Source organism: Bos indicus x Bos taurus, chromosome 5 (genome assembly GCF_003369695.1).
Source record: "Bos indicus x Bos taurus breed Angus x Brahman F1 hybrid chromosome 5, Bos_hybrid_MaternalHap_v2.0, whole genome shotgun sequence".
In the NCBI taxonomy this organism is placed as follows: Eukaryota; Metazoa; Chordata; class Mammalia; order Artiodactyla; family Bovidae; genus Bos; species Bos indicus x Bos taurus.
In genome coordinates this window covers 50153466-50172604 of record NC_040080.1, presented here as the reverse complement: position 1 = coordinate 50172604, position 19139 = coordinate 50153466, and the positions used below count along the sequence as shown (strand labels likewise).

General features: G+C 40.4%; 1 protein-coding gene across 5 annotated transcripts in view; it reads left to right on the top strand.

The window, feature by feature from the left end:
- The first annotated feature begins 1173 nt into the window (after window positions 1-1173).
- The window catches only part of RIC8B (RIC8 guanine nucleotide exchange factor B), a 103125-nt gene continuing 85159 nt past the window's right edge, over window positions 1174-19139 (top strand). For 2 of the 5 annotated variants that reach the window (XR_003511108.1, XM_027541890.1), the window contains exons 1-2: window positions 1626-1709; window positions 10348-10395. Coding sequence is in view for 3 of the 5 variants with exons in the window: in XM_027541890.1 (XP_027397691.1) it covers window positions 1626-1709; window positions 10348-10395 (132 nt within the window). In the remaining 2 variants the exon portion in view is untranslated. Of the gene's footprint in view, window positions 1710-10347; window positions 10396-19139 lie in introns of all 5 variants that reach the window. The other 3 variants (XM_027541889.1, XM_027541891.1, XR_003511109.1) reach the window with 3 other exon arrangements.

Sequence of the window (19139 nt, the reverse complement as noted above, 5' to 3'; positions counted from 1 at the left end):
GAGTAAAGAATTTGCCTGCAATGCAGGAGAGGCAGGAGATGTGGGTTTGATCCCTGGGTGGGGTAGCTCCCCTGGAGAAGGGCATGGCACCTCACTCCAGTATCATTTCCTGAATATCTCATGGACAGAGAAACCTGGTGGGCTACAGTTCATAGGGTCACCAAGAGTAGGGTATGACTGAAGCAACTGAGGATAAGGTTAACGACTAAAATGGAAGCTCCACAATAGTAGGGACTTCATTTTGGGTCCACTGTAGACACACTGAACTGTCCTGTACTGTATTGAACAGTGTCTGGCACAGCATAGATTCTCTATTATCTGTTGACTTGGTTTGTGAGAAGCTGAGATAACATAGGTAAAGTATGTGACAGAATGTCTGCATGTAGCGAACACTTAGCAAATGTGAGATTCCATCATCATCATCATTACCATTACTAGTATATCCATATTATTACATTTACTATTGGTCGTAGAGGACCTGCCTTTGGGGAAAGACGTAGATACAAATATCGAATTCCCCACTTACTGGCTATGTGACTTTGGACAAATTACTTAATCTATTTGGATTCCTATGGTTCCACAAAAATCTCAGTGCCGTGAGAAATCACCTAACACTGAGTCTTGAGTCCCTAACACGCGATACACGGCGGCTATTATTATTATTATGAAGGCAAAAAACCCCGCCGAGTCCCCTTGTATCCGAGAGCTGTCTACCATTTCCCACATTATTGTAGCTGAATACATAGCATGACCGCAAACAAGGAAGGAAGGAGAGAATTTCAAAGAGACCGAAACCGCTAAACGAGAAAAGAGGGAATTAAAACGGTGCATGACAGTTGCCACCAAGGGGTGTCAGTTTCCGCGGCTGTCAACCAGTCCGACCAGCCAGGGCTCGAGCAGGACAGTCAGCTCGGTAAAGAACAAAAAGGAGGCAGAGCCGACGTTTGGACCCTCCCCTTAACGGTCTCAGGGCCGCTGGCCTCAGGCGGCCGCTGGACTCCCGTTTCCGGCCTTTGCAGGACCACAGTTCCCAGCATGCCTTTGGCGGGAAGTCTTTCCCGCTGGATGACTACGAGTCCCGACATGCCATTCGGCACTCCAGTAGATTAGATGGAAGAGTGGAATGACCCCGTCGCACGAAGGGAATTGTAGTCCATTTAGCTGGTTGCTCTTAGAGGGGCGGGGAAGAGCCGGGTCGCTCTCGTCAGCTGAGGAGAATGATTCATAGAGGAGGGTCAGGAGAGAAGAACAGCTCTGTCTGTGAAAGCCCACTTAAAAGGCTGGACTCTTCTCCGAGGGAGGGAGAGTCAGGGGAGCAAGCAGGGTCTCGGGCCTGACCCCCAACGTCAGGCCGTCCGCCAGGCCTCTACCGCGTACTGGGCCTTGTCAGAGGTGGCGGCTAGGCGCCGGTTGCTGGGGGACCGGTGACGTCGCGGGGTGAAAGTTGAGGGGCGGTGACGTCGGGCCTGCCCGGGCGGAGGCTGGCGGGCTGGAGGCAGAGGGAGGGAGGGAAGGAGGGAAGGAAGGAAGCTGGGAAGAAGCGAGCGAGCGGGGGCGCGAGGCGTTTACCTGGAGGCAGCGGCTTGGGCGCGCAGAGCGGCCGCGGCTCCCCCGCACCTGCGGCCATGGATGAGGAGCGCGCCCTCTACATCGTCCGGGCCGGCGAGGCGGGGGCTATCGAGCGGGTCCTGAGGGATTACAGCGATAAGGTAAAGAGCCCTGGCCCCGGGCGTGCGGTATAGCACCCTTGGGCCGCCCCCCCGGGCTTGCATATCGCATCCCTCCCAAGCGCCCCCCCCCCCCCCCTCACGCCGGGGATGCGCATTGCTCTCCCCCGAAAACGTTTCCGGCTTGGGCATGCGTGTTTGTGCCCCCAGCCTTTTCCATCCGTGCATCCTGTATCCCCCCTGCCCCCACCCTGGCTCCCACCACTCTGATTCCGGCCCAGCAGCTTGTCCCACGGTCCTCTTCCCAAGCGTGCAAGTCACACCCCCGGAATCGGTGAATGTCCGTCTGTGCCCTGTGCCCCACTCTTGGATGCAGAAATGCACGCGAGGCTTCCTCACCTGCATAGCATAAAAATACGTGTTTCTTTGCATAAACACGGCCTTTGACATGCCTAAGACGTAGCGGCCACGATGGCAGTTCTTTATAGACGTACAGCACTGTACAGTTTTCAAGGCGTGATGTTTCATATATGGTCTAACTTGATTCTCAGAATATTTGTAGAGTAGATAGTATCATTCTTCCCATTTTCTAGATGAGAAAACCGAGGCACGAGGAACTGAAATCACGCCAAGGTCATGGACCTACTGGGAGGAGACTAACTCCTAATAATACCTGTTATTTGTATCGCATTATCAGCTTTCCCATCCTTTATCTTATTTAATCTTGACAGCCGTCCAGTGAGGTTTTATCTGCGTTTTGCAATTGAGATTCTAGATCGGTTAAGTAACTTGCCCAAGGTCATACTTCTGAGCTGGGATTCCAACCTAGGTCTTCAAACCATTCATTATTCTTTCCACTTTACAACTCTACACTAAAAAGGTATCCTCTTTTATATCCCAGTCACTTCTCTGAATGTCTCTTCAAGAACCGTTAGCTCTCCATTACTTTTCCTTCCAGGAATTGTACAAGCTCACTTCTAAAGGTGACATACCACACCTTTATTCTTCCATTTAGAAGACTACTTAATAGAAATGACTGACTTCTGTGAGAACACACCCAGCACCATGTCACATCCTAGATATAACATATTCCTTCCTTTCCTTTGCTTCCATTCATAATTTCTCCTGTGTTTGCTATGTGTCCACCACTGCACTAACCTATGCTTTGCATTATGGAGCTGCCAGTATGCCATTTCTGCCCTATGTGGAAAATATTCAAAAATCAGGCAACTTCACTCCCGTTTGATCTTCTCAACAATCCTGTGAGGAAAGTGATGATATTCCTTGTTTCACAAATGAGAAAATTTAGAATGTTGTTGCCCCAAGTCCACACAGTCATTGAGAGATGGGGCTGAGATTTGAATCTAGGTTTTCTGATTGCTCTTTTACAGTACTATGCTGTTTTCTTTGGGTGGCTGCATGGATTCAGTTATATTCATATCTTAGCTTCTTCGGTCTCTGATATGCTTTATGCACAGGTGTACATATTTGGAGATTATGGTTGTCCCGTGGTATCTGCTGGGGCTTTGTTCCTGGACCCTTTCCCTCCCTCGTGGATACCAAAATTCATGGATGCTCAAGTCCCTTATATAAAATGGCATGTTCTTGTTGCTTAGTTGCTAAGTCACGTCCAACTCTTTTGTGACCCCATGTGACCCCATGGACTATAGCCCACCAGGCTGTTCTGTCCATGGGATTTTCCAGGCACAAATACTGGGGTGGGGTGCCATTTTCTTCTCCAGGGGATGTTCCCGAAACAGGGATTGAACCCGCGTCTTCTACATTGGCATGCAGGTTCTTTACCACTGAGCCATCTGAGAAGCCCATAAAATGGCATGTGTGCTTGTGTGCTCGGTTGCTCAGTCAAGTCCAACTTGTTGCAGCCCCAAGGACTGTAGCCCACCAGGCTTCTCTGCCCATGGAACTTTCCAGGCAAGAACACTGAAGTAGGTTGCCATATCTTACTCTAGAGGATCTTCCTGACCCAGGGATCGAACCTTCGTCTCTTGTGTCTCCTACGTTGGCAGGCAGATTCTTTACCACTAGCACCACCTGGGAATAACCTATACACATCCTCCCTTATACTTTGAATCATCTCTGGATTGCTAATAATACAATGTAAATGCTATGTAAATAATTGTAAATACAATGTAAATACTATGTAGCTAGTTGCCCATTAATTCAACTTTTGCTTTTTGGAACTTTCTCCAGTTTTGTTTTTTTTCCTTCAAATACTTTTGATCCATGGTTGACTGAATTCATGGATGTGGAACCTGCAGATATGGAGGCCTGACGGTATATTCATGCAACTTGATTTATAATTGCTTTCCAAAAATGACTTGAGGCAGCTACAAACAGATTTTCAAAAGAACAAAATGCAACAGAAAACTTGGCTGTTGTGTTGAATCACCTAGTGTTTATTTAGCACTTATTATATCCCAGGTATCCAGCAATAAATAGAAACTTTCTTCTGTGGGAAGGAAGGAGGAAAAAACCTCTACCTGGATCTTATCACCTCCTTCAGTATTCCTCCTTCTCTTCACGACTAAAGTAGTTAGAACTCCAGATTTGCTTCCTCTAGTTTATCTCTTCCTTTCCTTGATCTCCCTCCAGGTTAGTTTCATTTACTACTCCTGGGCAAGTACTGATAGCACTACTCCAAGTGCTATCAGAGCTTAAGTTCTGAACTTTCACATTGGGAATGGTTTTAAAGTTGTAATGACCAATGTGTATAGTTTTGGGGTGGCATTCTGGGGGCCAGCCTTGAGAATGCTGTGGCTTGATATGAACTGGGTTGGCCAATTCCTTCAGAAAAGAGTTTTCATGTTTAATGCTGATTACAGTAGATCCAAAGAACAAAGAAAATTGCGTTTCATGTTGGCAGTGGGGCTTTGCCCCTCAAGGGAAGAGACTTTAGAGGCAGATGAAGAAGAAGGGGAAGTATGATTGCAGTGGTCTGGCAATAAGAATGAGGAGGTCAAATTAATTGTCCCACTCTCTGGGAAATGGAATCTGAAATTCTAAAAATGTGCCTGGGTCTACTGTGTTCCTTGTTTTCTTTATCTGGAAAAGTGGATGAGAAATGTTTAGAATGAAGTGATTATGAGGCATTAAAGAGTCTAACCAAGAAGGGAAATGAATGATGTAGAGAGAGAATGATTAGTTTGTTGTTCTCAAAAGGAAGCTCAAGTATTGTGGAAAGAAGGTTGAATTTGGAATCAGATAAATCTTGCTTCAAATCTACCATTTATTAGCTTCATGACTATGGATAAGTTATTTTAAACCTGAGTCTCAGTTTCCTTATCTGTAACGTAGGTAACAGATATGTACCTATGTACAGATATGTACCTTATCTGTAACTTAGGTTCCATCACCTAAGTTATTCTGAGGTCTAAATTAATTGAGGTATAATGCTGAATACTGTGCAAGGCATCTAGGAGGCATTCCCTAATGATCAAGGTTCTCAAGAGGTCCTGTGGCCAGAGCACAGGTTCTAGAGCCAAATTGCCTGAATTCTGATCCCCAATTTACCATCCATGTGGTATAGAACAAGGTACTTAACTTTACTGTCCCTCAGTTCACTCATCTGCCAAACATGGATAATAATAGTACCTGCATCATCCACTGTTGTCAGGATTAAATAAGTTATATGTATAAATCAGAACACCGCCTGGCACTGAAGAAAAACCCATAGCTGTTAGTTCTAAACAGAAAAAGTCAGAGATTAACCCTGTGGCATGGAGTTGACATAGTCTGATTAAAAATAAAAAGAGAGAATATACTTCAGTTTTTCTTTTTCCTTGACCCATGGCACTTATTAATGGCTGGCGAAATACTTTGTACCATGTTTAGAGCAACATTTACCTATCTGGCTCCAGGTAACATCTAATTTCTACTGTGTTAAGGAGATTCTGATTTTCAAGCTACCTTCTTTTATTCACTGATGTTGTCATCTTGGGGAGAAGGAAGATCTATCTATCCCTTTTAAAAGGAAATTTGCCTATTTCTCAAGGGCATAATGCAAGTTGACTCAGTGTAGGAAAGTATTTTTTAAAAATAGGAAGAGTGGTTGCCTTTTTCCTCTCCTCTCAATTCATCTGTTAAAATGTATTGAGTGCCATGTATTTTGTTCTTTTAACAGATTTAATAGAGATACTGGTAGCCTTCATTATGATTATCAACAACAAACAGTGGTCTTGGGCCTTGAGGTGCATAAAAGTATCTTAGTTCCTTGAATCCAGGATATTTGGACTAGAAGGAACCTCAAAGATCATTGGGTCCAATACTCTGAATTAATAGGAGAAGAAACTGGTGTAGCATCATCATCAACTATGATGATGACTAGAGAGATGGTTTGCGGCCATAGAGGCCACCTGGGCATATGATTACCCCTTGGCAAGCTCCAACAGAATTCCATTATGTAAGTATGACAAGTTTATGGCCAAATGAAAGGTAAAAGTTACTTAAGATACAGACAGGTAGGTAGGTCTCTGAGATGAGTCCTCATAAGAGAGGAAAACAGCACTGATAGTAGTGAGGTGTGTTTATGCGCTGCTGCTGCTAAGTCGCCTCAGTCGTGTCTGATTCTGTGCGACCCCTTAGACGGCAGTCCACCAGGCTCCCATTCCTGGGATTCTCCAGGCAAGAATATGGAGTGGGTTGCCATTTCCCTCTCCAGTGCATGAAAGTGAAAAGTGAAAGTGAAGTCTCTCAGTCGTGTCCAACTCCTTGCGACCCCATGGACTGTAGCCCACCAGGCTCCTCCGTCCATGGGATTTCCCAGGCAAGAGTACTGGAGTGGGTTGCCATAAGAATCCAATTGATAGAGACCTAATTTGGAGACAGTTGTAGAAATACAGCCTCCACATTTGAACAGGGTATATAAACATCCTGGACCATGTAAGAGGACATTTTGTTTTACACTTTGAGGTTGAGTTCTGACTCTTTGGGTTCATTCTACAGATTTTTGATGAGCGTGTGTAGTGGGCTGTTCCTTTGTTATATGTTCTTATTTCCAGATTGGATTATATAATCTCAGTTACTGGGGTTTAGTTCTAGAAAAAATCTCTCTTCCTAAAACACAGCACAACACATACACACACACACACAGACACCACTCCAGTTAGGTTGATTCCTTTGCATTGGTACTGTTTGAGTATATCTTTGGAAATCTATGAAATAAATCCTAGGTGTCTAGTGGATCAGTATTTGGCTGGATGCCTCCCCGTAGACTGTGCAGTAACAACAGTAGTGTCTACTTATTGAACACCTGCAATGTGCAAGGTGCTATACACAAAGATAAGGAAACTCTTGACAGGCAGTAAAGTTGAATGACTTGACCAAGGTCACACTTTCAGTAAACAGTGGGACTGGATGCAAACCAGTGCTTTCTGACTATTGAGCCTAGCCTATTCATGGGATGTGAAACTGGCAGGGGGAGTCCTCAAGAGCTGGCTGTGTTACTGAGCTGTTACTAACTTACTTGGTCTCTAAAGCTTTACTGTTCAGTTCGTATTTGGTCCTGTTCATCTGGAAATTAAGCATACAAAGAAGGTGAAGTGTTGACTGTTGACCAGCAGTTCTAGAAAGACATTTGCAGCCAGAAATGCTGGATCCCCTTCCCTTCTCTTTCAGCCTTAAAAAGGGGAGAGAACAAGAGTTATGGTGTGCTGTGCTTAGTTGCTCAGTCATGTCCGATGCTTTTCGACCCCATGGACTGCAGCCCACCAGGCTCCTCTGTCCATGGCTTTTCTCCAGGCAAGAATACTGGAGTGGAGTGCCATGCCTTCCTCTAGGGGATCTTCCCAACCCAGGATTTGAACCCAGGTCTCCTGCATTGCAGGCAGATTCTGTCCTGTCTGAGCCACCAGGGAAGCCCGGTACAGAATAGGTTAGGTATGATCTAAGTTAGATAAGAGAAGCCTGCCTTAGAGAAGTCAACATCTTTGAATCCAAACAACCTTAGGGGTCTGAGTTTCTGAATAGATTGACATATTCTAAATTCAACTTATTGCCTCACAACACCAGTATATTTGCTAATTAAATTAAGTCCTCATGCCCGTTGGACAGGGCTTTTGAAAGCTTTTCTTCCTCCCTTCCTTCTTCCCTTCTTTTCTTCCTTTTTTAATATTGTAGTTTTATCACAGAATCAACTTTACATTTAAAAAGCAAAAGAAAAATTAGTCCTTGGTACTAATCTAAATTATCACCTTAAAAGATTTAATTCTATGTAGAAACCTTTTAAAAAATATTTTCATAACTTAGTGAGGGTCTTTCTAAAGATTATTTCTTTTTCTGTTTCCTTACCACAAATGCAAAAAAAAAAAAAGTTTAGGAGGACTATTGGCAACTAGGTACATTTATTCCAGATAATGTATGGAATTAATATTTCACATATGATGGCAAAAATTAAGCTTTCTTAGTTCTAAATGCAATTATGTATTTTCATTTGTAGTGAACCTTTACTAGGCTTCAGTTTATAACCAACAGAACAATCTACTGATTCTTTATCTTTTGTTCAGTGTTAGTTTTTACTTAACCTTGGGTCTGTAAATTTCTAAGTTAAAGCTTTTGTTCTTCCTTCCTTTTCTTCTTTCTTTCCTTGTTTGTTCATTAATTCATTTACCTGTCAATTTTTTTCTTTTAATAATAACAATATATCAACAAGTTTTGTCAAAGGAACCACCAGAAATTCCACCAACCCTGTATAGTTTTTATTTTTGCATTTTTAACACTCAAGCCTTTGTTTGAATGCATCCATCCATACATTGATATAGGTACTGTCATCATAGACATACAATTTGATATTTTACTATTTTTACAGCTATTGTCATAAAATAATTTTCCATGTTGTTACAGAACTTTTTAGCCATCTTTAAAAAAACTGCAGTATGATAATATTTCAGATGAATGCACAGTAATTTACTTAATCAGTCTCCTGTTGTTAGATATTCAGGTTGTCTCTTTTTTTTTTCCCTTAACATTTGATAACACTGCAGTGAATATAATTTTTCTCTCCTCTGGATGATTTCATTAGGATAAATTTCTAGGAGCAGACGTTCTGGGTCAAAGGATATGAATATTTTTATGGTTGCTATTATGTGTTGCCAAATCACTTTCGTTTTTGAAGATAGTGTCAATTTATACTGCCTCCAGCAATATTAGACGTGGATTACTGAAGCCCATTTCTCAGAGAGCTTTATGTCCTCAGCCTTGTTCTCCTTTGATCTGGTCTGTAAGCTACTGCTCAAAATATTCTTCCAGAATAAGCTACTGTTTACACCTCCTTCAGAGTCTTCCCCTGGTGGCCTGTCATCTTTATGTCAGTTCAGGTATAAATTTTTAAATCCAAGCCCTCACCATCTGACATCCATTTTAATTGTTTTGCAAACCATATGTGAGGCAGCTTCTCTTTAGGTTTCCTCAAATGGCCTTCTCTATTACCTCTAAGTCTTTCCTCTGACTATTTTGTACTTCAGAACTGCTTCTTTGTCAACATTTCTCAATCTCATTTAATTTCAAAAATCAGTTCTTCTACAAAGCTGTCAATGCAGAACCACCTGTAATGATAATATCTTTAGTACTTACTGTACTTAACTCCTGATGGGTTGCCAATAAATGTTTGTCAGTGTTGCCAATGAGAAATACAAAGGAAAGGCAGAGAGATGTTCAATAAAGGTTTTTTTTTTAAAGGAAAACTTGGAGGATTCTTAAGCGCACTTGGCTGTCTTGAATAAAACTTGAGAAGAGAATGAGGAACTTTATGCTCTATTTTTTGGGGTACTGCCACTCTCTTGACAGTGGACAACTTACTCCATTCTCTATTTCAGCTACAGAGAAAAAATAGTGTTGCCAGTAATTGCAGGAGAGTCGTGACCCTCCTTTTTCTTTCAGTTATTTTTTTCTCAGTATCATTGGCATCATCATCATTATCATCCTAATGCTAACTGAGTGTTTACTATGTGCCAGGCACTCAGATGGTACATTATATGCCTTAGCTGTTTTAACCCTCACAGCAGCTTTGTGAAGTAGGCACCCCTCTTTTCACGTGGGAAATACAGTTATAATTTATTACTTGCTTAACTAATAAGTGGTGGAACCATGGTTTAAACTCTCATTCTTACAGAATTACTGTCCTTCCCTATCTATGATTCTCTGATGATTTCTTATTCCATTTGATAAAGTACCAGCTCCTCAACAACATTGGAAGATCCTTCCAAATCTCTATCCAGTCTACTTTCCCATTCTTACATTTCTCTGCTCCTGTCATCCTCTAACATGTGTCCTGTGTTTCATTCCAACAGAGCTGCTTATTTCACAAATATATCATACCATTTCACACATGAGCCTTTGTTTCCGTCCCTAGAATGCTTTCATTTGCCTTCTGGCAAACTCCTATTCATCCCTCAAGGTCCAGTTCAAATGCTCTATACTCTGTGCAAAGCATTCCAGATTTCCCTGGGCGGTTTGTGGCTCGGTACTCTGTTCTTTTCTGTATATATTTTTGCTTTAGCCTTTTTGTACTGCTTTATAGTTATTTGCTTCTCTTTTTCTTTAGTAAGAATATTGAGGTGATTTGGGAAGACAACTTTTTTTGTAGACATCAGATATTTTTTAACATAGCCAAAATGAAAAATCTGTACATTTAAAATGACATTGTTTCCCTTTTTTCCCTCTTCAGCATAGGGCTACTTTCAAATTTGAATCAACAGATGAAGATAAAAGAAAGGTAAGCCTTAGTGTTACTTTGTGTGGTGTGTGTGTCTGTATGTATTTTCATTCACGGCTTTATAACAGCAGACTTGATTTCATCTGATGGTTTAGTATTCAGTTTCCCTTATGTTTGGTTTTTAGGAATTCTGAGAAGAAAGACAAGTGCCAGGTTTAGTATGAATTACACACAACACCCTCCTGCTCCATCCCCATAGAACCGTTACACTTGCATAAATCAGGGGAATGGGAGGGGTTCAGAGGGGACCCTCCCCCATATCTTCTCCTCTCCAGAGATTGGCTTTGTTTGATGGCAGGATTGCAGGCTGCCAAAAATTGCTAATTGCTAATATTGTAAAGCCAGGCTTGGCTTTGGGTTAAGTTTTGGGGAAACAGCTATTGATGCTGCTGTGCCTCAACCACATATTGTTCTCTGTGCTGGCAGCTTTTTTTGTATCCAGCAATCATCTTGGTCACTGACTTCACTGGTAAAGAGGAAAATGGGATCAAGAGGCTCATCACTAGAGGAGTTATTATAAGAGAGGGTGCATCAGAGATCGGATCATGAAATGTCACATTGGCCTGTCGGGGTAGCTTGTGGTTGCTTTACTTAGTTGATTGGAACATGATGTTCAAGGAGAAGCTCACCAGTTCTGCCTCAGTGTTTCCTGGGCCCTGTACTTCTATCCTTGGCCTTACAAACAGTAAGACCAGGTGAGAGAGCATGACTGAATCCGTGTAAACCCATGATTGCTGCTGGAAAAATAGCTTAAGTCCAGTGCTTTCCTGGTAATGGTTTGATCATACCTTGAAATCATCCCTCTCTTCACATCTACCCCCATATTTAATGTCGACATCCTGCTCATTTTGCCTCTTAAGATTTCTCCATACATTCCCTCCTTAGTCCCAGCCCTTGTTCATACCTTCATCTGGACTACTGTACCAGTTTCCTAACAGTTCATTATTTTTCCAGTTATGTGTGCTTCCATAATTCCATTGTCCATAATTCTATAACAACAATCTAATTGTGTCACTCTCAACCTTGAAACCCTTGAGTGACTTTCTTTGTCTATAGGATAAAGTTCAAGTTTCTTATCATGAGCTTGATGGTCAGTGATCTGAAGCTTGCCTACTTTTGCAGCCTGTTGCTTACTTCTGTCCCTTGTAATTTATGCTCTAGGAACATGAAATGTTTCCAGTTATGTACATATACACATCCCTTCTGTTTCCTACTTCCTATCTTTGCATGTGTTGTCTTCTGCCTGGAATGCCCTCTTGTATATTTCTTCACCCTTTCACCTGTTTAATTCCTACTCACCTCTAGGAGCTTCTCCTTCAGGAAACCTCTGGCATTCCTATTAGAGTGAAATGCCCCTTTTCAGTATTCCTATAAAATTTTATGTAAATCTTTAATCCTATGCTTATTATTTGTTTCTTAATTTTATATGTGTGTGTGTGTTTCTCATTGTTAGACTCTGTGAACTCCCTGAAGACAGATGCTATAATAATAGTTATCTTTATATCCTCAGCATCTAGAATGCCCAGCACAGATAGGTACTCGAAAAGTTTTATTGAATGAGTGACAAGGAGTATAAACTTTGGAAGTTAAAGATTACTGATTTTCTTTTGAATTTAAACAATATAAATAAGACTAGAATACCCTTTAGAACAGGGTTCTCAGCCAGGGATGTGCTGTTTGGGGAGCTTTTTCAACAGGCCTGCTCAGGCCCCATCACTGTCTACTGAGTCAGAATTTGGGGGATGGAATCCAGGCATGTGCATTTTGATAAATGGTCTTCAGGAAATAAGTACCTTACTCACTTGGTGGGAGTAGAATATAACACAAGTCCATATGGAATAGAAGCTAGTTATATCTACCAAAATTACAGATGCATTTTGCCCTTTGACCAAGCAATGTCACTTTTAGATCTATTCTGTGGATAGATTGAAATAAAGTAAGCAGTGTTACTCACTGAAGCATTGTACATAATAGCAGATGATTGGAAACAAAAAAACCTCCAGGAATCAGGGAATATTTGTAGAAACTTATAGAGATTTGCATAATGGAATACTGCACTGTGGTAAAAGAGAAAGAGAGAGGGAGGAGAGAGACTATTATGTGCTAATGGGAGAGATGGTCAAGTAGAAGAAAAAAGAAGCCAGGTGTTAAAAAATGAATATATACATTTTTTAGGTATTCAGGCTAGGAAGGCAGCTGCTGTTTAGCTTAGTTGGGAGAATCCATACTATATCCATAGATTTGGGGTACCTTATGGATCTGACACTAAAATCTTTGACAGTCCTTTCACTAGTCAAAGTAAGTGCATGAAGACAGAGATTTCCCTCCCTCCATATGGCTTTCAGTTAAGGGAAGAAAAATTCCCACACAGTTGCTAGTAAAGCATGTTTATTTCCTGTAGGGTAGTAGCAAAACTTGACATTTTCGAGATAATTGTCTTTTACTGCCTTTTAGATTTTTGGTGACCATAACTACTGTACTGGTGTTAATTTTGGTTTAGTGTATAGATCGCTGCTTCTTGGGAGGTCTGATATAAACAAATGTCATTAGGGACTGAGCTAGGTAATCTTCATTAACGTAAAAACGTTGGCAAACAAAACTATTTCAGTCTCCAAAGGTTAAAACCATTAGTGACTCTTTCATGCCTAAGGCCCATAAAGACTTTGAAATCAAAATTATTGGACTTCTCTAAAGGATCTGCATCCTAACAGCTTTTTAAGTTCTCAGTGTAGAGAGACATGGAATATTAGGCATGTCTCCACATTAAACCCAGTCTTAAAATAGGAGGAACTCAAATTACCATCCAATTTGCTTTCCTGCTCTAGTTCTCTTTTTCTCTTTCCTAAACATGTCTCTGGAGCCTTCTACCTGTTTGTTGGTAACAGCATCACGCCTTTCCATAAACTACAGGTGCTGTTGCTCTGAAAAACACACCTCTCTTATGTAAAACCTTATGACAACCAATAAGTAGATGTAAGGGAACAGAGCCTTTCAAAAAATAAAACTTGATTGTGTGAACTTTCTAGGAATTGGTTATAAAGTAATGATCCTTAGACCTAATTCCTAACATTTGTGTAGCATTTTGCACTTTTATGAAGATTTGCTTTTCAGTAGTAAAGTTGTAATGTTATAAGTATGGAGAGAATATCACCATACCAATTTTATGGATAAGAAAACTGAGGCTTATGTTAATCACAACTTGTTAACACTCACATTACTAGTAAGTGGTGGAGCCTCAAGCAGAGAACAGATTTTCTTGCTATTATGTGCAGCTCCTTCACTGTTTAGTGCTCCATGGCTCCCACTCATTATCACTTGAGGTATATTTCAGAAGGTTTGAAATTATGACTCAGTACCTTGTTTTATCTCTTATACCTTGAGACAACATTTAGGCAACTAGACTTTAGACTTAAATCAGAAAATATCAAAGGAAATTACCAACTAGGAGTGCTTAAATTTTTCCAGAGAAGTAGAGACAGACACATTTCTGATGTTTGTGCATAGAATGCAGATAGTTCCAGGTGCATGTGGCTCATGGTATATTTGGGTGTAAGCACCTGTGCTTACTGAAGCATTTACTTTACATCTTGTCTACCTAAATAGATGGCTATGACTGTATACCAACACATAAACAAATGTATCATGCAAATATGTAGGACGGAGGAAGGTATCATGAATAATCTGAAATTTTACACCTTAAGGAAATGAAAATTCTTATATTGGTTTCTGAAGCACAGCTGATCTCAAGGCCAATAAAGAGAACTAATTGCAATAAATATTGGAAAAATACCTATCGTAAAATGATTAAAAGAATTGCAGCTCTTTCACCTCTAAGAAGACAACCATATCAAATGCAGAAAACTTAAGTTGTTGTCTGAGATAAACTTTTAGGTATTTAGTTATTTTCCTCAAAAGAATCATGTTAAAAATAGTTAAATTTCAAGCATTTATTTCATTAACTTCAAACTGACATAGGTAAGTTCATATATCTGTGAAGGTATAAGGTAGTTACTGAGTTGAGAACTCTTTGAGGACTAAAATTCTAGCTTACTTTTCTTCGTACTTTCAGTCCTTGGCACTGCATCTGGCACAAAATAGGCACCTACAATACATACCTGTTAAATTAATAAAGGGGATTGGAGATTAAGTGGAGACCAGAATTCTCATGACTTGTACATATGGTTTGGTTTTGAGTTTGATATTTTCTTAAGTAGGCAGCAGATTCTCAAGCACTTTTCATAACTGTTGTTTACTGAAAATGCAGAATACAAAAATATTCATACAATGTGATCATAACCATGTAAAACTAATATAAAGTATACAAAGAAAAATGTCTACAAGGAAATTCACTAAATAGTGGCTTTGTGTTATTACTGTGGATGATATTTTCATTTCTCTTTTTGATATTTTAAACTTTTCATTACAGTATATCAGATATAAGATAATATATGTGATAATATATTCTTTCAGAGTTATGTGATTCAGGATGTAAGCAAAGACCAATGCATTTTTAAATCATTTATTCTCTCTAAAATTGGCCTTTTGCGATTATCTTACATACTCCTTTTGGGGGAACATAAAAATGTTACTAGGTTTGGAGATAGTATCCTTTGTGGAGCTGGTTTATGGAGTGAAATAAATTTATTTGAACACAAAAGTCCATTCTACCATTTGAAATATTTCTTCTTTTTTCCACAAAGTTGGATGTACTTGGCATATTAGTAGAGATCTCTGTAGTCCACAAATATTTTTTCAGTAATTCCTGTGTGCCAGGTCCTGTGTTAGGCCTTGGTTCCTAAGTTGGCTATTTTCCTATGGTGTTTGGTTTGGCATTTCTCAGCTACAGATGCATACTGAGGGTTGTCATTGTGGACTATAGAAAATGAATGGGTAATTTTCCATATTAGAGTCCCCCAAGGAAAATGTGCCAAGATAGAACCATCAGTCGTATACTGTGAATCCATGCTTAGGGATAGCTTGAGGCATGAATGCTTGTTCTAAAAGCCTTTTACATTTAGTATAGTCATTTGAAATTGTTAAACTCCAATTTTCACTAAAACAAAATGAGCTTTGTGTGTCTTGCAAATTTGACTCAAATTTTAGTTGATGTCTTCACTTTGGGGAATACTTTGATATATGATGCAAGTTCGGTTCTCATTTAGAAACCAATAACTTTAAAGATAATCATTTTTAACATCTTGATTTCTTTAAAACACACAAACACACATATTACCAAATGCATTCTAAAACTTTTATTTTTAAAGTTTCTATCCAGCTGGAACTGGCATAAAACTTGACCAGAAGGGCTGAATTATATCATAGGCCAGGATGAATGCCTCACAGTAGTTCAGAAGTAAAATAATTTAGACTTCATTTCAGACTCCATTTTTTATTTTAGATGTGTTACCAAGGTATTGAAGGACTAAGTGTAGGAAGAAAGAACAGAATAGCCTTCTGATTTAGTAAGCCTTAGATATGACAGTCCATACGTGATCTCTGTATGGATCACTTTCTGCTTGGGAATGTTGAGTAGTATCTCTGATTTGTACTTTAGAGTTTCAATCCTTTTTTTCATATGAAAAACTCAGCAAGAAGTTCTGCTTCCAGCCATGACAGTGTGAGAGCTTTATGAACCTGCTCCTTAATTAAACTGGTTATTTAAAAACAACAACAACAACAGCCATTTAAATATCTGGAAATAGTCCTAAAAGCATGAAGTCAATGAAGGAACACTTATTCAGGAAAATATACTGAAAGTCAGAAAAGTGAAAGTCTGTGGTATTTAAACTGAGACCTGCTCCCTTTCTTCCCACTCTCAGTGGAGTGAGATGGAAACCCTCCTCCAAACTGAGATCAAACTGAGATACAACATCCCTTGGATCATAGAAAAAGCAAGGGAATTCAGAAAAACATCTATAAAATGTTTTTATAATATTTTCTAAATGTTATAAAACAATTCTGCTTTATCGACTGTGCTAAAGCCTTTGACTCTATGGATCACAGCAAACTGTGGAAAATTCTTAAAGAGATGGAAATACCAGACCACCATACCTGCTTCCTCAGAAACCTATTTGCAGGTCAAGAAGCAACAGTTAGAACCCGACATGGAAATACACACTGGTTCAAAATCGGGAAAGGAGTTTGTCAAGGCTGTATATTGTCACTCTGCTTATTTAACTTCTCTGCAGAGTACATCATGCAAAATGCAGACCCAGATGAATCATAAGCTAAAATCAAGATTGCTGGGAGAAATATCAGCAACCTCAGATAAGCAGATAATATCACTGTAATGGCAGAAAGCAAAGAAGAACTAAAGAGCCTCTTAATGAGGATGAAAGATGAGAGTGAAAAAGCTGGCTTAAAACAGCATTCATAAAAGTAAGATCATGGCATCTGGTCCATCACTTCAAGGCAAATAGATGGGGTAAAGTGGAGACAGTGGTGGATTTTATTTTATTGGCTTCCAAACTCACTGTGGATGGTGACTGCAGCCACGAAATTAAAAGACATTTGTTCCTTGGAAGAAAAGCTATGAACAACCTAGGCAGCTTATTAAAAAACAGAGAGACATCACTTTGCCAACAAAGGTCTGTATAGTCAAAGCTATCATTTTTCCAGTAGTCATGCATGGATGTGAGAGTTGGATCATAAGGCTGAACATCGAGGAACTGATGCTTTCTAGTTGTGCTGGAGAAGACTCTTGAGAGTCCCTTGGACAGCAGGGAGATCAAACCAGTCAATCCTAAAGGAAATCAACCCTGACTGTTTATTGGAAGGATAATGCTAAAGCTCCAATACTTTGGCCACCTGATGCGAAGTGCTGACTCATTGGAAAAGACTCTGATGCTGGGAAAGATTGAGGGGCAGGAGGAGAAGGGGATGACAGAGAATGAGATAAGATGGTTAGATGTCATCACTGACTCGATGAACATGAGTTTGAGCAAGCTCTGGGAGATGGTGAAGGACAGGGAAGCCTGGAGTGCTGCAGTCCATGGGGTTGCAAAGAGTTGGACATGACTTAGTGACTGAACAACAGCAAACTGATAGAGCCAAGATCAGAGCTCCTACTTTCCTCAGTCCTCAGTTGAAAGGCTACCTAACCAGTAGGAACAGGGGTAAGGTCAGCATTTCTCACCCTGCCCCAGCCACATGTCACTGAGACAAAATTCTGGGTGAATTATAGCTGAGAGATGGGATCTCTCTTCTTTCACCCAGTCTCCATTCGTGGGTCATGGGCTCTACCTTGAGTAAGGCAACATTGAGAATACTGGGGCACCAACTGCCCTTGCCCTGGCTGGTGGGACAAACAGATTCCACCTTGGAAGGCAAATTGAGGAGTTTTGGGTCTGCTACTCCCCTGTCTCCTCCAGTTGAACTTTCAAGGAGGTGTCATGAAAGAAGCATGCTGTTGTCTCTGCCCCCAGCATCAGAACCAAGGTTCAGGAATTTTGCCAAGAGAAACAAGCAGACCTTATAACAGTAAGCTCTGAATCTCTCCCCAGAGGGACCAACTTTTTGCAACAAAGTGAAGTTTCTGCCTGAAGATATGGGTTGTGATGAAAGGAGAAGGAGTCGGGAGGAGACTGACATACTGATTGGAGTTATAGGGCTAACCAGACATCTAGCTAGTTTGCTAGAAAGGAAGGAGGAAAGACAGCTGGGAGGAACCTTCCTGTAATTAGAACAAATCTTAAATACTTACCTCAGGAACTGTCTCTTCAAAGGAACTGTAATAAATCGGTTCAGTCTGTAGAGCAATTTATGCCTCAGGACATTGTTGAAGACAATAGATCAATCAATCTGTAGTTAGTGGAGCTTAACAGCTGGGTGTGGTCAGGGAAGAGAAAGTCAAAGAGAGGCCTGCCAAAGCCACTGTCATCCCAGGATGACTGTAGCAGACCAAAGGGTGAGACCCATGAGGAGCTACATCTGCAGGGAGGAGGAGGAAAGTATACTCAATGAAAATAATTCATCCAGTCACTGAGCAAATAAGAAAAATAACAATAGCAAGTCTTGGATGGCATAGGCAATACCCAGTGTTGATGTATTATCTAAAATGTCCGGCTTCAAAAAAAAAAAAACAAAACAAAGCTATGTGAAGAAACAGGAAAGAATGACCTATACACTGGGGAAAAAGCAGGCAGTGGAAACTGCCTGTGAGAACAACCAGAGGGTAGATTTAACAGACAGACTTCAACATATTTATTATAAATATATTCAGAAAGGACTTCCTTGGTGGTCCAGTGGTTAAGACTCTGTGCTTTCACTTGAGGGGGCTTGGGTTTGATCCCTGGTTGGCGGAAGTTCTGCATGCTGTGTGGTGTGGCCAAAACGAAAAAAGAAAAAAATATTCAGAAAAGTAAAGGAAACAATAATTAAAGAAGTAATACAAAATTTGATGACATCACAACAAATGAATATCAATACAAAGATAGAAATGATTAAAAAGAAAAAGAAGAACCAAATGGAAATTTTGGAAGTGAAAAGTATAATAAGGGGAAAAAGATCACTAAAGAGGCCCAATGTTGGGTTCAAACTGTCAGAAGAAAGAATGAGCAAATATGAAGATAAAGCAATAGTGTATACAAGGTAAAGAACAGAGAAAAAAGAATAATGAAAATGAGTGCCTCAGAGAAATATGAGATGATGTTAATATATCAACATACATATAATTGGAGTACCAGAGGAGAGGAGAGAGAAAAGGGAAGAAAAAATATTTGAAGAAATGTCTAAAAACTTCCTAA